The sequence below is a fragment of the Lipophrys pholis genome, assembly GCF_963383615.2.
Source record: "Lipophrys pholis genome assembly, chromosome: 10".
Taxonomy (NCBI): Eukaryota; Metazoa; Chordata; class Actinopteri; order Blenniiformes; family Blenniidae; genus Lipophrys; species Lipophrys pholis.
Window position 1 is genome coordinate 3,918,267 of NC_137640.1, and position 24,070 is coordinate 3,942,336.

Below are 24,070 nucleotides of genomic sequence, written 5' to 3' on the forward strand. Positions count from 1 at the left end.
CACACACACACAGACACACATTGTCACTGAAAAACGAGAATTTGAGCGTTTGTCCTCATTTTTAATGAAGTCGGAGGATTAATGGAGGCACTAATACTGCAATAATAAACCAGTGAGAGAGTTTCCCCACGGGATGCACAGTTTACTCACTTAAACTTTTATTGATTTTTCTCTTTTGGTTTTTTCCAGAACAAACGTAACATATGGAATTAAAATTAACAAGACAAAGATGACGGGAGATAAAAGAAGAAGGAGGAGTGAAAGAAAATAAAATGTGTGACTTAAATGAAACTGACTCTACAAAGGCCTTTGGAGGGTTGAAGGAAACCAGGATAGACTGAGGAAACCGATGAGGAGGAACATGCAAACTTCTGGCCTGGAATCAATCCTGGGTCAGGTTGTGTGATCAGACTCATATGGATAAGTTATATCATCCCAGTCAGGGGTTCACTCCCATGATGCTTTGCTTTACCCAGACTTAAAGATGGACACCGTATGCTCGGTGAGTCGAGCTTTGTGTTGTTTCTTTACAAACTGAAAAAAACCAAGAAACATTTTCCTGAGAAAAGACCTGAACATGAACCGACACAGAGTACACACCTTTAGCTACTCGCCCATACCGAGTGCCGTCATGAGTTGAACGTATTCGATGCCATGAAGCCTTATTCGTACGCCGCGCATGAATAATGTTGTGTGAGTCGTCTTTAACAGCCTTGAAAGCTCCAGTATGCGTTCTGTGTACTGCAGACCGAGGGACCGAGCTCGCTGTTGATGAGTGTGTCGGTCATACTTTAATCATGTAGCATGTAGCATCACTGGTGTGTGAGCCTGAAACTCTTTAGCATGTAGCATGTAGCATGTAGCACGGCTCAGAGTAAAAACACTCCAGGATCCACTGAGCAGTTAAACCGTCGTACGAACTAACTTTCTCCTCCTCTTGATATTTTGACGGAGCATACTTTACAGTCTGTCTTACTTCTGTCATTCTTATTAATATTAAAGAATCTCCCAACTGCTGACACGATGATCTCTTGTCTACCTGCTGCTGACGTTGCTGATGCATGTCTTAACCTGAAGATCTCAAAATATTAGATTAGATTAGGACGTTTTTTTCCCCCCATAATAATTTCACTCAGACTGTGAAACTTTGATATATTCTCAATTTATTGCAGCAAAAGTGAAAGATTTCAGGCCCTTTTTTTGTTTTGGCCACAATAATTCTAAATTATGCTGGAAGCCATGAAAATACATTACAAAATGTTTGATTCAATAAGCTGTGACGCTCACACAAGATTGTTGTTTTGATTAGAGTTTTCTTCGGAGTTCACCGGTCGCGCTTCACCACCTCCAGTTTTTCTCTGAACAGCATGAAGCATGAAGTTACAGTAAAGACAAAATTCAACCCCAACCAAGTGTGGAACAAGAGTGTAAGTGGACTCTGTTCAGAATGTCAATCAAGGAAAAACACGTTGCTAGTTCAAAATGAAATATATATATCTGGATGGACAGTATCAGGTACGGTTCACCAGATTTCCATTCTAATTGTTAAAATTATATACGTCAATGCACACATTACTCAAATTGAGCAAAAGTAGTAACTTAGGGTAGATAATAGTGTTGACTTGTTCCAGGATGTTTACTTATAATTATCTTTTAGATTTCCCGGTCCTGATTCACTTTCCAATAAATGTAATATTCCACTCTCTTGAATCGCAGGCGTCATTTTAGATACGACTCAGCTTCTTCATGTGAATCTCTATTTTTGTTATTATTATGATGATGCTTCGATTTTCAAGAGAGGAAAAAAGAGAGAAGTTGAAAGATAACTCTTCTGTCCTGAATGAATCCATCTTGATAGAGAATTATGAGGCAGGACCGGGTTGAGGCAATGTTGTTCCCGACAGCAGAATTTACGAGTCCATCAGGAGGCTCATAAAGAAAAACAATTTAGAGTCGATTGGCAAGATATCTTTGCATTGTGAGAGGACGGAGGAGTACCTAGAAAAAATGTGGGCAGAGAAAACATACAAACCAAAAGTATTGCCAAGCAGCATTGAGCCACAAGCAAACCTTCTGAGGAATAATGCTGAAAGTTGTGATTAAAATATTATTTTTACCTTTTTTTTATGTCAGAGTGAGGTTTACCAATATGTATGTTTTTAAACCTATAATCTTGTTTTGCTGCTTGGAAGGTAGAATAATTCTATGGGAAAAATAACACTTTTATGCCTATAACACTTTGAAAATCTAGATTATCGACAAGCTGTTATTTAAAGGCAAAAGTGGAAATGTTACAAGAGTGTGTTAGGGAGCACCTACTGGACATATTTATCTTATAGAGTGTGTTGATAGTAGACTGGTGCACTGTTATGGTGACAGTTAGAGTAACTGTAAGGCCACTTAACCACTGGAAGGATGGACTCAGTCCAACACTCAGACTGATAATCAAACACTCAGACTAATAATCCAACATTCAGACCAACACTCACTTTCTCCTCTCTGACTTTCAAGATTGTTCATGTGTTCATGAAGAATTCTCCCCAGGTTGAATAATGCAGCAACAACAATCTGTTTGATGGGTATCTGTTTGTTTTTATGCTTCTATTTTCTTTATATATACTATATTCTTTTTTTTTTTTTCTTTTTTTCTTAACACTTTTTATTTGTACGTCTTATGGATGGATTTTAGATGCACAGCTCTTAATGGGATGTTTTTATTAATTGAGTTTATGATGCACAGATGGGCTAGCACTTTTAAATCTCGTTGTACCTGTCACAATGACAGTATCTATTCTATTCTATTCTGTCCAACATTCAGACCAGAAATCCAATATTCAGATCAACAGTCCAACATTGAGATCACAAATCCAACATTTTGGCCATTTGTCCAATATCTGGCCAAATAACATTCCGACCAATAATCTAACATTTGGACCAATTGTCCAATATTTGAACAAATAATCCAACATTCAGGCCAATAGTCTGACATTCAGATCAATAATTAAACACTCGGGTCAATCGTCCAACATTCAGACAAATAGTACAACATGTGGCCAAACAAACATTCAGACCAGTTATTTAACATTTGATCCAATAGTCCAATAGTCAGACACTATTTGATCGAGTCCAAAACTCCAAGAATCTGATCAACTGTCAAACATTAAGACAAATAGTCAAATATTTAGACTAATACTTCAACATTTGGTGCATTGGCTCAACTTTCAGGTCAATAGCTCAACATTTAGACAAATCGTCATTCAGATGAATACAGACGGGCTATCTACTGAAGACGGTGCTGCATTGATGACCGACAGCTAACATTTGACAACTCCGAGCTCTGAGTCGGATATTCATGTAGGTAAAGAGAAAACACCACAATACTCCATAAATCCAGGAGAATCAAGGGAAACATATAGAATCAAATGATTCCTTGGCTGGTATGAAATAAATAAAAAAAAAGAGTTAGAAATGGTTAAAGACACACAAAAATCCAGTCAGAGATTCTGAAGATATATTATTTCTTAGTATATTTCTAGTTTATAAATGTCAACAATTTCCCATCCAGAAAATCTGGAGGCATGCGTCAGTAAAGGGATTATATGCTTGTTTACTTGCCTGACCTGCTTTGAGATGTTAGCCTTATACTCAGGAGGTCGGGGCTTAGAAGAGTGAATTTCCTGCACTAATTCTATTGCTGGAAGCACCGAGATGCAGCTGCAGCTTCAGAGGGTTTTTAATGTTTGTTGGTTTTTTTATATTACATTATATTAAATAGTTGACTTATTCAAGATGTACATTCATTAATTTTATGTTTCTGACATTCCTGTATAAGATTTAAGTTTTTATGTTGCATGATTTGTTGTTGCACCGTGATTTTGTGTGTAAGTTTACCATTGTCAGCGATTGTAAAGCAGGCTTGATAGGACACACGCACACATATTGTGCCGTACATATAAAACCACCCAGATTACACTCAGCTGAGCAGAGATGGCTGGTTCATCATTTAAGAGGATGGCAGCATATCGGAGAGATGAGGAAACAGGATTTACCCGAGGCATGTGTACGGCTCAACACAGGATGAGAAGTTATTTAATGCGAAAGAAGAAGAAATTGTATAAATTGATTTTTTTTCTCTTAGCATATCTTCTTTGTTATAATATTTGAGATAAAATCCAATTTGATAAGTGGCAGAGCCTGATAAAACAGCATTTTCGATGTATAGGTCAACAGTAAACATAATAAAGCAAACAAAAATAAGGATAAATTCTGAATAAAATAGGCTGCGTAATCAAAAAGGCAGCTGTGGACGATAAATAGTGACTGACCACGACATGAATGCTTAATACAAAATGATGAATGACGCTTGCTTCAATAGCCTATTACTGATCGAGACATTTTGATGTGTTCTGGAATAACTGCAGCCTGGTGTGAAGGCGTGGGACCGCGTGAGTTTAGAGTCAAACTGTGCGAGTTTCACACTCGATGCGTGAAGGCGAACGTCCTGTAAAACATTCCTTTATACCTTCAAACAGTTTGAGCTGGAGGTTTTGCAGAGACTTGGGAATGTGTTGTTTCTTCTCTCGGATTCAGAAACTTTCAGATCAGCACCATGGCCTCATATTCATGTTGCTGGGCTTTCATTGTTTGATGACGCCGAGGAAAGTAGGGCCCAAGTTATGAGAAAGAGATGAAATATTTGGATTCAGTGATCATTTTTGTAAGGAGGAGGGGTTTTTGTTTATTTTATTCCTTTATGCAGTACTGTCCGAGACACTGGGATGTCAAACCGAGGAAGGCGAGGACGAGACTGACCTGCTCCGTGAGGCGTCGCGTCCTCAGGAAGAATCCCAGAAGACACCCGATGACCACGGCCAGCACCGACATGATGAGGAGCCCATTCTGTTTGCACACGTTCTTCACCCTCAGCCACACCGCGTCCAGAGCCACGGCCATCGTGAGTCACCCGTCACGCCTCCTTCCAGTCAGCAGCCCATAAATGTGGCCACCCAGTAGATTAAATACAAGACCTACAATCCGGGTGTGGCGACGAAAGCAGAGAAAATAAAACCAGGAAGCAAAAAAAAAAAAAGAAAAAAAAAAAAAAGAAGAAGAAGGAATAATCAATGAAGAAGAAAAAATAAATAAACGGCTGATGTGAAATAATCAATCCGCAGAGATGTTTAATGGAAAGCACCTTTGGGTTCAGAGCATCCCCTCTCGTCCTCCCGCTGCAGCTATCTGCACTAAGCTAAGAGGATCCTCTCACTTTCCAGGCGTCCCCTCCCAACCCCCCTCCCGCCCACCCACCCCCTCACCCCCACCCTGCTCCGCCCATGCCTGGCCCTGTTTGTGCTGACCGCCACCAGGGGGAGGGAACAGCTGGCGGCCGTGTCCCGGGGGGCTCGCGTCGCCAATCCTGTTAGAGCGCAACTGTATTAAACAGTTCTGAAGCTGGATTAAAGATCCATGAACAATTTGCCAGAGGTTAGCGGAGTGGCCTGCAGGGCCTTCTGAGGCCAGCGTCACCACGGGAACCCGCCACAAAGTGGTTCAGCAGCTGATCTTCAAACTACCAGCGGGTTGAATCAGCAGGACACTCGACAAAAGGTCGGATACATGTGATCTTCATCGTGGTTAAAAACACCTGGTTTGGGTGATGTCGGCTCATTTTAAAGTAAATAAAGTTATTTTATTCGTGTCAACGCTAAGAATGCCTATAAAAGGAGATTTTTCTCTCTTAACGCATTCACGGGTGAAAATGTGTTTGTGTTTTTCTCCAATAAAGATCCAAACATTCAGAGTCAAACACTGTAAAATTATAAATATTCAAAGAGATTTGGTTTCTAACAAGAGATTATATAAAAATTCAGCCCATTTGAAGTGTCTGACCTAATTCTGAGGTTCAGCTGTTAGGCAATAGCTTTGCAGAGTGATTCCCGTCTGCCAGTTACGGCTGAGGACCTTAACTTGAGTACCGATGATATTCGGAGATCACATGAGTACAGGCTGTGTAACAGAATACTTCATTTGCCGAAAGGCTTCCGAGAAGTCAAAGTCATGGCACTGCTGAGGTCTGGAAACATGCAGTGGAGTCGTTCTGATTTCACCATGAACACTCCGAGGTAAAGTGGGAAAAAGAAAAGCAAACAGCAATGAGACCAAAATGAAGCTTTTATGTCTTTAATCTGGTCTCGCCGCCTGGTGGACATGAAAACTACACAGTACCCTCCAAGTTGGAGCATGACGATGGCAGCGACAGCACCAAGGTGAATAATAAAGCTACAAGCAGCGTAGGAGTCCTCACACACTCGGGCTCGTCGCAACGTGTTGAGGTTTGGTGTACGCCAAAGGGTCAAAAATGCCAAATACCTGATACCACAAGGTGGCGCTATGACGGTGAATGGACTTTAGCAAATGGATGTGTTCAGGACAGGATTGTGTTGAAACACAAAGGGTGTGTCCGAATAATTCCTCCTATCTCCTAATAGTCCCTCCTATCTCCTTTCCTATCCACTTTTCCTTAACCCTAAGTGTTTAAGTGGCGGCCATGATAAGGAACATTCAGATTCTCTAAAAGCCGAGGAAAAGAGGCCCAATGCTCCTTTAGAACCTCCTTTAGCCTCGGAAACACTGATGCTTCCTTTACCAAAGGAGGCGAGCTCATGCTGCCCTGCAATTCCTTGCGGCGACAACATTTAGAGGGACCCGCTCATCGGAGCGTTCAGGGAAACATTATCACCGATGCAATAATCTGCCTTGAACAACTTTAAATAATCTAAAACCCAGATCCCAACTAGGAATGATATATGGATGTTGTAAAACGAACAGGGTAAAGTTTTTGTGCAGCCCATTCTCAGCCTGTACTCTTCAGTACAGGGAGTTTTGACAAGATCATGTGGAGCTGAGATACAAACACATACATTTTAATGCCGCAGACACGTCAACATTTTCTCCAGGGAACATCATAATAATGTCAAGGTCTATGTTTCCATATTTGAGGTTAATGTGGGCAACGGGTGACAGCAGGGTTAGTGAACTATGTGTAGCTCGATGCTTCACGCTGCCCAATATGTTCTGTAGGCTGGGAGGCTGCTGAATATAGGCGTAGCCTTCATGTATTGATTGCTTATGGAGAATGAATTAGGCTCTATGGGATTTAATAAGTACTCGTATCCGTACCCGGTATCGGAAAGTAGCCAAAGGTTAGTATTTCTACTCACCCTTTAAAAAAGTGGTATCGGCGAATCGTTAATTTGGACCCGCATGCTACATCCCTCCTTTTATCACTACAGACAGCAGTGGATTAATTAACTTTGGCAGCTTACTCAATTCACTTACTTTCCCTGATGTTTCCTGTCGGCATCATTAAAACAGACCGGTGGTAAAAGCCTCCACATAATAACATCCTGCAACAGTTAGGCCCAGGGTCCATTTATAATTGGCTCGCGACAAATTCGGAAACATGGAAAATGTTCCATATGCAACATTTGCATTTGATTCTATTGCAGAGGGAAGATTGATGGCTCCAGACCTGTGTTAATTATCTATATTAACATAACTGTACAATAAGTGTTATTATCTTAGCCGTATTCAGTATAATTGAGTCCTTCTCCTCTTCACAATGTGCAATCACTGTAATTTAAGCCAAGATGTGTTCATGTGCATAATTGAGGTATTTTAACCTTTATGGTAGTTTTCCATGTGAAGGACCTTTGAAGCTCTAACTGGATCCCAGAAAGTACAGGACATACATTAGTCATGTAAGAAATGCATACAGGGACTCATTCTATTAACTTCCTCCCACCATGTACCCCATGAGGTCCAAGCTTTACAAAAAAAAGAAGTCTGATGTGATAAAGTCTATTAAGTCCTGCGAATAATTCAGCTTCTGTAGAGATAATATCTGCTTTTTCATCCTTTCAAGCAATTTAACTTATTCTTCCTGTCGCTGGCATGATTTCAAAAGCCACCCTCATGCAAGTACTCGGTGTTCTTACATTTTTCATTTTCTAGGTGTGATTATTTTTGCATACTACCAACATGCCTGAATGAGAGCTTCGCAGAAAAATGTGACTTTGCCGAGTTTCTTCTGTGGTGTTAATGCGAACAGCTGTGCTGCTGCGCTTCAGTTATCGAAACATGGGCGTCCATCCATGATCTAGTTTAACTGTAACACTTGAGGGTTAAAATGACTAAAACCAAAAAGGAGCATTGAGAAATCCCTTGATTATTAAAAATCTATTTCCACAGATGCATGTAAATTGTGTTTTGAAAGTGGGAAAAAAGGAATTTTCCTGAGTAGATTAATAAAGTAGGTTTAGTTTAGTTTAGTTTAAAACAAACAACAACACCCTATGATGGCCCAATGTGAAAACTTTGGTTCACGTTCAGCGTTTAATGTATTTGACAAAAGTTGACGTGTAAATGCAAAACCTTTCTGAAACGAAAACAAAAAAAATTATGAGTCTTAACTTGAAACATTGTCGTGTAATAATAAAAAATAATAACAGTAAAAATACCTTTTGTTATGCACTTCTATACACAGTTACGTTTTACATTAAAACCACAATAAAATGTACAACAATAAAATACAGAGTATTGTAAAGTCCTGCGAGAGTTTCCTTCCAGAGTTCAGAAGGAAAAAAACTCAGTGGGAACCAAATGTACGTAGCTGAGTGTTTTATAATTGCTCGGAAGAGAGTGGGATCAGATCTAAGAACAAAAACACATGTAGACGTACTCGCTGCCTTCAAACCACTGGAGTCCATAACGGCAGCCACCTGCTGCTTTTCACACTCTGAATCACGAAAATTGTCTGAAGCTGGAGCTATTTCATGCTATTTACGTCGCACTTCATTTGAAGTTATTGTCTCACATGATTAACCTGATATTGTGAACTCAAACTACCGCATCTATAACCCACACAATCAATGGCCGTTGCTCGTGTGTGTCGGCTTGTCCGGTTATCACGCCACATTCATCAGCGTTTCAAATCCGTCATCCTCATTTTCTTCAACCAGCTGCTGCTGAAGGTCACTCGCCTCTGTGTGTGTGTGTGTGTGTGTGTGTGTGTGTGTGTGTGTGTGTGTGTGTGTGTGTGTGTGCGTGCGTGCGTGCGTGCGTGCGTGCGTGCGTGCGTGCGTGCGTGTGTGTGTGTGTGTGTGTGTGTGTGTGTGTGTGTGTGTGTGTGTGTCTGAGAGAGAGCGCCCGGTGGTGAAAGCAAGAATAACAACTTCATTTAAACTTCATCCTTTGTCGGCCATTTATTGCCTCCGAGCAGATTAGGAGTTCCATTTTGGCTGCAGCTTTGATAATTATTACCTCAGTCAGAAGGAAAATGACGGAAGCTTATCTGCACTGTTTGTATTGTCCAAAAGAGGAAGCAATTATTTGGGATAATTTGCTTTATTACTCTCCATTTAGCAGTTCTGATACCCAGTACAGTTTGGTTTTTTTCTAACCACCATGAACTTGTTTATCCAGAAAGTGCTGCAGCTGTGCCAGTTGCTGATTTGCTCCGAAAGGGTCACCTTCCCCTGGTGGGGAGTGGCGTGTATGTGGGCTTTACAGTTAAGATGGATTTCATTCAGTAATGTATGAGAATAGCTGGGGGATTAGCGGAAATGCATGTGACCGGACTTTTACATATCCGTTTCCTACATGTACAGTAGCTGTCGTACATGTAGACCCGCTCATCAGGTGAGCTCGGGAACAATTCTTGCTGACGTTGTTTTCAGGCACTTGATCTGCAGTGAAATACTTTTCTTTTTTCTTTTTTTTTTTGTCCCCCTCTGGCTCTACGCCACATTCATGTAATCAGAGACACTTTCATCTAACGAAAAAAAAACCCTGTGCTTTTTTTGTCTGCTTTTCTACAGAATAATTACTTTTGCCAACGAAAGTTGGCTGAGAAGGATTATGTTTTGGTCTTTGTATGTATGTATTTTACCCACTTTTCGCAGAAACTACCCTCCAGAATTGCATGAAATTTTCAGGGATGATTTGTCATCATCCAAGGACCAATCACTTAGACTTTGGGACGTTACCGGTTAACCGTTTTTGAATAAATCCCCCAAAAAACTGCAGGGAATAAATTCCCACACAAAGCGGATGAGAGAGGCACCTCATGGAGGAAACATTTTAAATCCAGTTTGTGTCACTTGTGTCCCTTGTTGCCTCGTGTTCTGAGAACCAAGAGTCAAGCTGAGCTGCTTTCTGAGCGGAAAGGGTCCGTGTGCTTGTTGCTGAAGCAGAATTGGCTGAAACTGATGGCATCTACTATACAAACCACTTCAGCTACTCAGCAGGACTGAGAGCGGACTCAACACTGTAGTGACTCTAATTATCCGTCTTCTATGCCGCTTTTACAAAACCAGGGTGGTGGGGGAAGGTCACATCACGGCAGGTCACGACCCCATCATACGGCAAACACAGACAATCAAACGCATACACCTTCAAACGCTTGGGCAATTTATGCATACATCTGTCACACATATGTGAGGAAGCTGAAATACTCGTGAACACAGAGTGAGAGCAGAAATGTGAAAAAAAGTGTTTTCCGTGTCGTTTTCCCTCCCTTTGATGAAATATCCACTTGCAAGTTGCCCGACCAAACCAAACTTTTGCATTTGTGCCTCTTGGGCGCCGTGTTTCCTGCTGGCTGCACTGGTGACGTCGTCGGCGCCCACTGGAGTCGAGAAGGGAATCGTTTGCAAAACTGGCAAATGATGATTCGAGTCCAATTAGGCATCGGGAGTCATAAATGGTGTCATGTAGGCTTCAGACCTGAGATGTCAGATCAGCCATCACTGACAACCCTCGTTTCATTCTTCAATGTCGACGTCTGTCTGAGATCTACAGCTCCTGTTTCGAAGACGCTTTCACGCTGCTTTGCCCCGACCGCTGCAGAGATTTGATTTAATTTATTTATTTCAGGACTTTTAATCTTTCATTTGCCCAAAGCTCGAGTGATTCAGGTCACTTTGTCCTTTGCAGTCTGTCCCCATGGTGAGACCATGTGTGCTGTTGTCAGGTGGCACATTTTCAGTTTTCCCAATTAAAAATCGAGACATTTCTCTGGGTGAAACACTGGCGGCGAAAAGGAACCGCACACTTTTTTTTTTTTCTCCACACTTTGCATGCATCTGTAGCACGGACGTTGGAGGGACTTCTAACAACATGCAGACACACGCCCCTCGTGCGTGCTTTTTGCGTCGTATGGCGAATACTCATCAATGATGGTCATGGGTTTTTTTGTTTTAGTTTTTTTTTGGGCATGCCATCCCTGAGTGCCAGAGGAGAGCTCGCATATGTGTGAGTAAAGTATGTGCTCGTGCTGGGATCACATGTTTTGCCAGACTCCATGGTCACTAATCCTTCTCTTTTGCCAATATTTCCACTCTATCTGGTTTCATCAGGCAGGGATTACACAGGATTAGACAGCCTCCCAGAAGCTGACATACATTCATTCATTAAAAAGCCAAAAGCGGTTGCTCACACGCCTCTGGTTTAGCCAAAATGCACCAATTACTCCCCGGCTGACGGCGTGGAAAGCTCACGCCTGAAGCACGTCCGGGAAATTATTCATGCAATCTGCAGCCCGTGCGACCACCTTGGTGTTTTATGCCGTCTGTGATTATGCAATGCAGTGGCGAGAGAAGTCACGATGGCGTCTGTGCAGGAGAGCTAGTTTAGCGACGTAAGCTCTTCACTGCTTCTTCAATCAAATATTGTAGCATGAGACAAACGTTTACGGTACTTCACCACAGTTTAAGATATTAACAATAACTGTTCTGACCTCAGCTATTTCGCCTGAAAACAATTTTTAATGATTGTTTAGTGATCGATAGTAACGTAGTGGTTTAGAAACTGAGAATGCTTCTTTTTTTTTACCCCCATTATTCCAAGCAACAATTGTGCTCTGCTAAGGCTCATTAAGCGTCTGCTGAGAACAGATGTCATTTGAAATAGGCTGTGCAGCAGATGAGCGACAGGTCCCTCCCTCGATCAGACAGCGACACAAAACCCAGTGACAGCAGAATCATAGTCACTCTCATCTATGGCACCATGTTTGTTTTCTGAAAATTACACCCTGCTTCAGCTTCTCCACACTAAAAGGCACAGATTCTTTTATTTTTCTTGCGTTCTTTTTGACACCTCAGTTTCACATTTCCATCTGTCGGAGAATCAATGATCATCGTAGGTGTCGATGAGGTGACGCCTCGATAGGTCAACAAAAGTCGACCAATCTCCTCCAACGTTGTCACTTGGCAACAACTCGATTGATGAGGTCACCAGGTCATCCACGGGCGTCCCCTCGTCCTCTTACCCCCATCATGACTCCACGCCGTTGCTATTCAGGTGAGGCGCAGAATCCAACCTGCCACACTAAAGCGGCACTCTCTTGCTATGTGTACAGTCTCTTCTTTACTGACGAGTTCACGACAGGTCGCCTTTAGGATTTTTCACAGGCACCTTGATTGGTTGGTTGGTTGGTTGGTTGGTTGGTTGGCTGGCTGGCTGGCTGGCTGGCTAGTTGGTTGGCTGGTGGGTGGTTTGGTTGGTTGGTTGGTTGGTTGGTTGGTTGGTTTTGGTTGGTTGGCTGGTGGATGGTTTGGTTGGTTGGTTGGTTGGTTGGTTGGTTGGTGGGTTTTGGTTGGTTGGTTGGTTGGTTGGTTGGTTGGGTTTTGGTTGGTTGGTTGGTTGGTTGGTTGAATGGTTGGTTGGTTGGTTGGTTGGTTGGTGGGTTTTGGTTGGTGGGTTGGTTGGTTGGCTGGTGGGTGGTTTGGTTAGTTGGTTGGTTGGTTGGCTGGTTGGTTGGCTGGTTGGTTGGCTGGTTGGTGGGTTGGTGGTTATTTCTGGTGTTTGCATATAGAGAGGTATAATATAATTTCCTTTGTTTACATGAAGCAGCATCAGTGATGCGTTGAAACATGATTAGGAGGACTGTTTTTTGGTTAGTAAGTTACTTGTCCACCTCACTAAACAACTTAATCATGCCGTAAACAGAGCAGATTGGGACAGAGTCTTAGTCTCCGATAAGAACTTTGTCCCGATCAACTCTAGCAGTGATGTCAGGATTAATTGATCTCAGAACAGTTCCGGAGCGATCCTGGCTATATCAAAACATTTTGATATTTCAGGACCTGCCTTGTGTGGTTCCGGACTAAAGTGTATTGATCCTGTCTGTTTGCATCACCCTGGACTACTCATGACAGATTTATAGCTCAATGACCAATAGTAATAATGAACAAAGTCACATGACTATTGTGAATCCACCGGGAGGAAAATATATTAACTGGGTTGAGGGTTGGTCACACAAGACTTACCAAGACTCAATATTATTTGATAAACATCCATCGGGGTTATGCAGTGCAATATTGAAGAGAGTGGGGAACATGCTATTCTCAATTATAATGAATACACTCATGAAAGAGAAAAATTCAATCCAATTAAGTCCATCCACCAGCTGTCTGTCTCATCTCAGACCACTGAGTCTCGCTACAAATATGGACAAAGTTTTCAAAGTTAAAATAACTATAGAAACATACCTTTTCTTTTTCATTTTGCAAAGGACAACTTGGAAAAGTAAGGCCCCGTTTATACAACAGCGTTTGAAGTGATAATGTATCTTTTTTTCTTTGCATTTTGGGTTCAAAAGATTTTTGCGTTTACACGGCAACATTTAAAAAATTAGGTCTGTTTGCTGAGAGACAGTAGAAATGCTGAAAGAACTATTTTTACTACGGCCGTAGTGCACAGTAGCAGTAAAAGTGTTTCCACCTTCAACACAGAGATGGAGACTGAGCGTTTTCAAAAAAAGTAGCGTTTTCCCCGAGATGAAGTGGGAGTTTTGTGAAACAATAATTGGACACAGTATTGAGAATTTGTGGTGCTGCCCTCTACTGGCTGTTTCTATGACAGATTTTCTTCCTGTTCTGAATTAAAAAAAATTAAAACAACTCCAGTAGGTTTTGGGCCCAGAGTGTCACTGAAAAGCTGCCGTGCATTGAGTTTTGATGCTAATACTAACGTACTACCTCAGTTTGACAGACGGAGAGAAAATACATTTTCCTCCTTGGCTCTGAATGTAAGTTCTCCCCAGTTTACCTCATGACGAGACAACAAAAGAGTCGTGGGACGTTTGCAAATGAAGTGTTCTCCAAGAAAAAGTACTTGAGATGTTAAATGAACATGTGAAGTGATTGAGGAGGAAGACCATTGTACACCAGATTGTACTACTCCGGTCATTTGCCATCAAGCCCCATTATAATTGTCGCTGCACTGGAAACAAAGATGGACGATTTGACACTGCAGTTTGTTGATGAAGAGCAAAGTGAGTTCAAGCCAACAAAGATGGTGCTGCATCCGGTGGTGCATCAGCCACGTCAATACAAGTTCCTGCAGATATGCAGCTTGTGGCCGCTCCACACTACATGTACATATCTGTACTTGCCTTCCCGCGTACTTGTGAAACGTCATCAGTTGGAGAACAAGTACTGATCTAATTCCGAATACGCATGAAATACCCGGATGTGTTCTCGCTCCGCCACTTTATCGAGGATGCATCAAGACCAGACTTGTGTGGACTTGGGAAGCCAAATTACCCATTATGCATTTGGCAAGAAATTCCCAAAAGTACGTAGACACACTTGTGTTAAATGCTTTTCTTGAAAGTCAAGTCACTTGCTGTGAGTAATTTCTTTTGAGCTGCTTCATTTTTCATTTCACATACAAATCTGTCCCTTAACACACTGCAAAGGTATCGCCAAACCCACAGCGCTCAGCTAATTTACATAAAGTGGCCATGAACATGGTGACAGACTCCCCCTCGTCTTGATTTCATTGGTCAAATCTGAACCTTCAAGGAACTACCAGACGTCTGGTTGAGAAATGCTTGTTCAAAGTGTCCACAACCACTTTGTATGTTTTACTTCCTGGTTTTTCTGACTGTAGTATGTTTGGAAGCAGGGTAAACACAACAATGTTTTCGAGTGAAAATGAAAAATGTCTGTTGTGCTCAGAGCCACTGAAAACAGATCTTTTTGAAAGTCGCTCCCACCCTGGAACGTTTTCAGAATGCTCCGACCTCTTCTCTGTGGACAACGTTAAAAAAAAAAAACCTGTCGTGAAACTTTTTCCTATTCAGTCTTTATTCTGAGAGTTCTGAGAAATGTCTGGACCAGAGGTCTGGACGGGTCACCAGTCCATCACGGGTCAAACACAGAGAGACAGACAACTACACAACTACGCACACTCACAACTTAATGTTAAAGAATCTTCAAACCGCGGACATCGCTCACCCTCTTATCTGCCTGCTGCCGATGTACTCCGTGCCGTATATGACCCGACACCCAATACTGGTATCGGTATTGGTACACCTAATCTTTTGTCCACCTTGAGGCAAGGCAAGGCAAGGCAAGGCAAGGCAAGGCAAGGCAAGGCAAATTTATTTATAGAGCACCATGCAAACACAGGGCAATCCACAGTGCATTACAAAAAAATAAAAGAAATATATTAATTAAAGAAATACATTAAAGCTGTACAACAAATGAAAGAAATACATTAAAACAAGTAATGAAGAATTTTAATCTCCAGACTTTTTTCTTTGCCACAGCCACTGAACATGCCGTCAACTTTGGGACCACGAAGATCCTTGAGTGTTTGTGTGGTCACTCTGCGTTTTGCTTTTATTCGGCCCGGAGTGTGTGGTGAAAATAAACTTCCTGTTTATTTGATAGACAACGGTCCGTAAGTGACATTGTATCATAGTGTGGGTCAAACATGTAGGGCTTCATCATTGTTTGTTCTCCTGCAGCATTATTTTCTCACGGAAACGTGCTGGTTGCCGTGGGAACAAGTGTTTTCCTCGCCTCGCTGTATGAATTAAAGAAGAGGACGGGTAAGCAGACTTTGTTCATTTGCTTTAGGGGAGACATAAGAAACGCGAAAGAGAGTCCGACGGGTCAGGGTGAAAATGATGCTGCTGAGACGTATTCTTAGGTCCAATGAATTAGTTTGTGAAGGTTTTGGCCGAAACTTCCAAACATTTAAATTTCATTTGACTTAATTTCAGCATTGGCGAGTCCATCAATGGCACTGAACGCAAACATAAACTACAAGTAAACTGTATAATTCAATAATATTACGTTTTGTCTGAGAACATTTAATAAAATAGAGCAGTGTGCCCTGCAGACTTTGACAATCATCACATAAGATGTTTTATGGAGCGAAAGCCAGTAGCCACTAGAACTAATGCTGTAGTGGTTGTATCAGGTGTGTTAAAAAATCATCAAAATGATCCTGGACAACATAGCTCGGTGCCATCTTCAGTCCTCTGTGTTTGGACCTTTTATTGAGTTCAGTCATTTCACAGGATTAACTAAATATTTCATTTGGATGTGGAATGTATGTAGAAGACAATCTAAAAACTGTAGGGTACAATGTTTAGTATACAAAGCCATCAGGACATGTTAGAGCAACCTGAATTGTTATCAAATATAATGTAATGAAACCCCAAATGTGAGAACTGGTAAATAATAATAATACACAAAAGATTAAGACTTTAAATGTGATCTTAATGTGTCTAATGACTATATATTATCTTGTACTGATGATTGGAGAAATAGATTACAGATTATAGAGAACAGAAGACTGTCAATGACTCGGGCGACAGCAATCTTATATACGTATATACTATAGACTATATAAATATATGTATAAACAAATAGTCAGAACTTTTAAAAGTCATTCTTTCAGTGTTATTCAAATTGTCTGAACGGGCCGAACATGTTGAGATGTAAAATCAATCGATAGCACTCCTCAGGTGGAGGAGTTAACGTATCTTGGAGTCTTATTCAGGGGTGCAGTAATGCAATTACTGTACTACACAGTCTCTGTAAAGAGGAAGCTGAGCTGTAACTCCCTGTTTGCTCTGTGACTCTACAACCCCTCCCTTGCCCAGGGTCATGAACTTTGGATCATGACTGAAATAATGAGACGGCCGATACAAGCGCTTGAAATGAGATTTCTCTGCATGGCGGCGGTGTCACTCATCCTGAGAGAGTGAGGAGCTCAAGCATCCAGGAGAAGCTCAGTCGAGCTGCGACTCCTTCACATTGAGAGACATCTGATTAAGGATTCTACCTTATCACCTCACCAGGCACGCCCTAAGGAGGAGGCCCGGGGGGGGAAGTGGGAGCCTCACTGTACAGATTATATCTCCAACAAGAGCTGGAGGGCATTATGGGAAACACATATAGGGAATTTTCTTTTTTTTTGCTCTCACTGCCGCCACTGTGACCACACAGGAAACAGTAAAATCATCATTGTTTGTTTTTAACAGGGTCTTTCTCTGCAACAGTGACAATGTAAGATGCATCTTTCAGATCACCTTTCTTTCATCAGTTACCTCCACCAACATGACACTTCCAGTAATTGTAATTGGACATCAGCCTCATTAGCTTAGAGACCATTACTGTGAAATGCTTTGTAATCTGCGATGAGCTGACATCAGCTCAACCGAGCCTGGTCCAAAAGAGGAGTTCATAAAGTGCATGAGGAAAAAATTTAATAAAAACATTGAGCCCTCTGGATGTCATTCGTCTCTGGAACAACATTTCGCCATGGTGGGTGAATAAAAGCAGAAAGTTTAATGTCAGCTGAGATGAGTCCAATTCCAAGAGGAACTCGGAGTATGTCACCATGGCCTTGTGAGTGCATTTCAAGCAAATTGTATAGACATGGCAGTAAAATAAATATAATCAATGAAGATAAGTCACTGCCTCCCCCACATCTACACAGTGTGTCTGGTTATATTAACCGAGAGAAGGACAAACATGGTTGGTACATACAGTACAAAAATGTACACAATTATTATTTATGTTCAATGACAACCTTGGAGGCTCAGCTATTCTATCGGGCAGCGCTGTTACCAGCATGCTGGTAAAACTAGTGTGGGTTTGTTTTTTTTAACCGAAACTTATTGGGACGTGTGAGACAAAAGCAGGTGTCACAGATACCTGTTGTTTACAGTTCCAGTTCCAGTCCCCAGACCGTGGTCAAGAAACACAGGGGAGACTAACTTCGGCTCCGGGGCTTCAGGGTTAACTCCCTCGCTCCACAGCAGTCGGGACGCAGGACACGGGACTCGGTTTCATGCTTAGCGCCTGTAGCATTTCTTCTCTGGTAACTCCGTTCATGCGCTTGCTCACTCACCACACAGGTCAAGCAACCTGCACACCCAGCATCTGTTAAAGGGGCCACATACTCTGATAACACTGTGAATCTACTGTGACACTGACATTAAAACTGGGGATGTACCGATACCGATACCGATACCAGCCTGACGGTACACAAGGAGCGATGTCTGCGATTTGGAGCTTCATTAATATTAATGAGAATGACAAAAGTAATACGGACTGTAAATTATGTTCTGCATTATATCAAGAGGAGGAGAAAGATAGTTCGTACAACTTAATCACCAGAGACATTTGGACCAGCAGAGTTTAGCCCGATGTCGCTCAGTAGTTTAACTGCTCAGTAGATCCAGCAGGATTTTACTCTGAAACATGCTACATGCTAAAGCATTCCGGGGCTCACATACCGGCGATGCTACACGCTACATCCTAAAGAGAGCCGGGGCTCACACACCAGCGATGCTACATGCTAAAGAGTTCCGGGGCTCACACACCAGCGATGCTATATGCTAAATGCTAAAGAGTTCCAGGGCTCACACACCAGCGATGCTACACGCTACATGCTAAATAGATCCGGGGCTCACACACCAGCGATGCTACACGCTAAAGAGTTCCGGGGCTCACACACCAGCGATGCTACACGCTAAACATGATTAAAGTCTAACTGATACACTCATTAACAGCGATCGGGAACATCTGGCGGCAGACGGCGAGCTCGGTCCCTCATTCTGCAGTATACAGAACGTACAGATCAGTGTGTAGATAGATGCTTCACACTGATCTGATCTGCAGCAACACATAGCCTTCACATATTGTTTGCAAATAGACTATAAATTAGGCCTAACGGCATTTAATAAGTACTTGTATCGTTACTGGCAAGGAGCTCAAGGTTACTAATTAAAACCGATCCACAGTGACCTTTCCTGAGAAAGCTGGTTTATATAAACATAATTCCTCTGTCCATTTTTTGATGCACCCTTAATTTCAACCTCAGTTTGGTGCTCCTGGTTGTTCCTGGTCAAGGACAGATGCTGCATCTGGATTTTATGAATTCAACTGAAGAATAATTTGCCGTGTGGAATTAAATTTGCATTAGTGTGTCACAATGCGGGACGTCATGACAATGGGAAGTGCTCAGCTATCAAAGATGACTCAGGTTCTGTCATCAGAGCAATCATTTCAAGAGGCAGTGTGTCATCTCCTGTCTCACAGGAAGACGTTGATCATTTTCCTCTAATAAGTTTCCTCTGATTTCACTAAGTTTGAAGAGAGGAAATTCATCACGTATGCCACCTCCTTTGCTAAAATCACAGGAAGTGGCAGAACAAGTGACGCTCTTTCTCCATTAATCACCTACATGATGGTTTTGTCATCTAAAAAAGTTGATGTTGGTTTGTTTCCACGAAGCCCTGAAGACAAATGGAGCCCGCCACAGGAAGATTCGGCTACTTTCTAACTGAACTAAGTTTGTCCCCAGTATGGACAGTAAGAGTCCCATTTAAAATGTGACGCAATTAAAAGTGTGCACACCCATTTACATGCTAATTACTGTGTTGCATTAGTCAAGGAACAAGGCCATAGGTCATTGTGAGTGTGAGGAAGGGTGGATTAGTGCGACAGACGTGTCCTCACACCAAAATGGTCCGTGGTTCAATCCTGACTTCATATTTGCTTTCTCTGAGCGCTTCCGGACAAAATGTAAAGACATGCGTGTCAGTTTGTGACTTTGTGAATTAAAAGTAGAGTGTTCAAGGTGTGCTCTGCCTTTTGGTTTTTATTGGCTTTATTAGGATCTATCAAATATATATATTTTTTTTTTTGTCAAAGCAGGTATAGAAGATGACCAATGAGATATTATGATTTAATGGGAATGCAGAAATTAAACAAGATTTCCGAAGACTGAGGCCCGCAGTCTGGAGAATTCTTACCTTTTCATTAAAACTGTGCCGTGATCTCCGAAACCATTGAACCGAACATACATGTATGGAACAGACCAAACAAAGCTAATTGGATGTGGAATACAGAGGACACGACAAAGGTATTGATCCAATCATAACAGCGCTATTCTCAGCCTGCGTTTATCTCAGGAAAAAATTTATATCATATTAGAACTGAAAACAACACTCAAGTCATCTTGTCTCAAGTCTTGTAGGTATTTAACCCTTCTTCTTTTTTTCTGAGGGATTGTTTTGAACTAATTTGAAGGTCTCCATTAGGGATGTCCCGATCCGATCGGTAGATATCGGATCGGGGCCGATATTAGTGATTTGTGAGTGATCGGGATCGGCAAATCCAGCCGATCACCCCGCCGATATAAATAACAAAACAAAAAAAACCTCCGGTCAAGCTGCAGAAGCTAGAAGCAGGCGGAGCGGGGCCATGGACCTATAAAACTACAGTTATATATAGTGGTTTATGTGTTTATGTGCAGAAGTCTATTTCTAAATTTCTATGTGGTCTGTCTTCCTCGGCTTTTTTATTGTGTTTGGTGAGTCACAGCGCCCCTGAAGGCCTGGCATGTGTACTACATGCCTTGAAGCCTCGTGTTGAGCCGTGTTCATAGTGAGGTGCGGACGGTTTTTTGGGAGAAGGCCAGGGAGAAAAAAGATCGTTTTTTCGTCGTGTGGATGTACCCTCAGTTTACAACAACAACTAAAGAGAAAGAGAAGAATTCTGATTCAATAAGTGAGTTTTACAATAATTTCTAGCTAAACAAAGCTTCTGCCAATAGTGCTTTTAGCTTCAGACATCTTAGTTGCAATAGCAATGTAAGTATCGGATCGGGAAAGTATCGGTATCGGCCAATACTCAATTCTGAAAAATCGGATCGGTATCGGGGGCAAAAAAGTGTGATCGGGACGTCCCTAGTCTCCATGTTTACTGATCATTTGTTTTTTTTTTTTATACATCAAATCAAAACTCCAATGAAAAAGTAAACGACAAATAAAAGAAAATCTCCACCTCTGAGTTCCTTTCCACTGTTGCTCTTTGCTTCTCATGTAGAATTGCTGATTTTTCCATGTAAACGTTTGGCACTTTAGAAATGAAATTGAATTGAATTGTTTTAGTGGTGAGCGCTCTCAGATCATAACAACATGGCTTCGGGTTTGGATCCGGGTTGCACCGGGGCCGTTTGCATGTTTGGATAGGTGTTCATTCCACATGAAGCCGACGTTTTCAAAAGAGCCAAACCGCTCATTTCTGGCTCAGAGATTGTTTTTCTTCTCCATATTTATGGCGGCAATGCTGAGTTCATAGCCACCACTCTCTCTTAAAACCCTGACAAACAGGAGGATTACAGGGTTGTGTTTGCACTACAGAAGCCGCTGGGCTTGTTTTGGAATCGACAGTAAACTCTTTCGCTCCTCCCGGATCACTGTGTTTGACTTTCATTCTTTTCTCTGTATTTACCCTGGCATGAATACGTATACAGTTTCTGTGATTTCATGTGGACAGACGCCTTTCTTTCGTGTGTGAGGAAAACCTTTTAAAAACCTTGAATTTCCAACAATTGTGAATGTGTGTGTGTGTGTGTGTGTGTGTGGGGTTGTGTGTTTGCAATGTGATGGACCTGTGACCTGTCCAGAGTGAACTCTGCCTTCACGCTTTGTCAGCTGGAATCGGCTCCGGCGCAACAGGAAATTAAGTTAGATAAAGCAGCATAGAAGATGGGTGGAAAATAACTCTTGCCTATCATCGTTTTATATTATAGGTTTCTTCCAGTGCGGTTTTGTCGGCTCCGTGTGTGTCTCAATGTGTCCATGATAACTGAGTAACATGACCCGAGAGCAACGACGTGGCTCACCCAGGTGTGGTTGTATTTCCACGGCTCAGAGGAACGAGGTGCATCAGGCTTTGGATAAACACGCCACACTTGGTTTTTAGACACTTAGGGTTATGTGCTTCACCGTTTCTCTGTCCTTCCACGGGATCTAAACACCCAGAAGGTCAGGATGTACAAAGTCAGCCGCTTCGTCTTCCCATTAAAAACCAAGACGCCAATGTGCAGTTTAATTCACGGTTTCACAATGTATGACATTCGAAGTACAATTCAATCCAATGCCATTCGACAAAGGTCGACAACAACGAGGCTGCGTCATTCTTCAGTCTTCAGTTGTTGGTTTAAGGTACAAACTGGCTGCTAGAGCCTTCCACAAGAATTCATTTGTCACAACTAGCGTCAAGGTACATTTGTGTTGTGGTACAAATACCTCATGTTTATTGTGTGTAAGGTCAGAGTGAATTAAATTGATTAATTAAAGGTAATTAAATTACTGCTCTCACACTGGAGCTGCAGTTCCACCCTCATACATGTGAACTACCGCCATGTCAGATTCAGTCGACATTCCTTGTAAAAACTCGCTTCTGCAGAATAAAGGAAAACTATAATATGCACACATAACCTCATCGTGATTCTGTTATTCTCCATCCATCTTCTATTTATCTAACTTGTTGTTTGTTGCAGAGTGAGACTTTCAAAAGATTTCTGGTTCATTTTAGTTTGTGGACTGATAAGAAGACTGGGGTTGTAAATGGATGCGACTCCTCCGCCACCAGTTTCTTCTTCCGACTGGTTTGGTTTCTTCATTTGGGCTGAGATATTCTTTCTCCTTTAACCAAGTTTCAGTGAGGTTCAATAAATCAAAGCTGTGGTCAGTTAACAGTTTACTTACCAGTAAAGATTTGGACGAAGGCGATCGAATATTTAACAATCCACACTTGATAATTGTGGATTTTTGTTCAGCTTCATAGAAGGTTTTGATTTTAATTTAGCTTCTAATATTCCAGCCTTTCCCGTGAAATTAATTTTGGCTTCACTAAATGGTTGGAACTGACAGTCTCCACAAGATAAATACATGTTTGGCTTAATCACAGGGTTTCCTTCAACACTAATGGCGCTTTTCCACAAGTACCTAATCAGCCCTACTCGACTTGACAATACTTGCCTCTCCTCTCCTCGTCTCAGCCTCAGTCGTTTTCCATTACAATATAGTCCTACCACGGCGTGGGTGGTGTCATCTGAGATTCTCTGCACAAGTACTCACCCCCAATATGATGCAGCGCGAACGTGCATTGTATATCAGCTCAAATAATAAATCAAATAGTACATATTTGTAAATATTTATTAATAATATTACAAAATGTGGATTGTTATGATCGTTCTTCACTGTCCGATGTTCCGGTTTAACTGGTGCCCCTGTTAACTGGTGACTTCGACCACCAGTCATTAGCAGCAGCTGGTGTTAAAATAAGAAAAACAAATGGTAAGATACTTTAAATTTAAATGAAAATTCAGTTAAACGACGTTCGCCGGGACAGCTTCGGATATTGGTCCGGTTTTTAACGTCGACTGTGAAAAGGGGACGCGAGAGGAAGCCGGTCACCAGTTAACAGGGAAACCAAGTAATCCGAAACACCGGTGGTATCCTTGGCTCGGCGACCTCCTGATACTCGTAGTGTGTCACTCTGTCGAGCTCCTGGTCGCCACCAGACAAAGAAACGCCTGCAGATCGTCGCTGTTCCACAAGGTTTATTTCAGTGCATCTCTCTGTGAGCGTTCTCACCGGGTTTAAAAAAAGGTGAATGTGAGGTCAATGAGCCGCCCTCTGACTCATTTGTGTCGTGACGCGCCGGCCAATCAGCCGCCTGCTGTCTGCCGATGTCACATTGTCTACTTGCCTCAGGAGGAACCACGAAAGTATCTGCTGTCTGTATGTATAATCCATCCAAAAAAATAAATTTTTTATATCATGACCTTGTTCATCATTTGATGCTCCAACCATCACAGTCACTGAATATCAGTCCAACAGAGCAGCACCTTGTAAATGGACTTCACCTTGGTATATAGCACTTTACATCATTGATCACATCCA

General features: G+C 41.9%; 1 protein-coding gene across 2 annotated transcripts in view; it reads right to left on the reverse strand.

The window, feature by feature from the left end:
• slc1a7b (solute carrier family 1 member 7b) overlaps positions 1-5,250 on the reverse strand; it is a 54,396-nt gene extending 49,146 nt beyond the window's left edge. Inside the window, exons 1-2 of one of the 2 annotated variants that reach the window (XM_080474173.1) lie at positions 5,195-5,250; positions 4,813-5,027 (exon numbers count right to left, since the gene is read on the reverse strand). In XM_080474173.1, the coding sequence (XP_080330299.1) occupies positions 4,813-4,953 (141 nt within the window). In that variant the 5' untranslated portion in view covers positions 4,954-5,027; positions 5,195-5,250. Of the gene's footprint in view, positions 1-4,812 lie in introns of both variants that reach the window. The other variant, XM_080474172.1, reaches the window with a different exon arrangement.
• Positions 5,251-24,070: the final 18,820 nt, after the last annotated feature.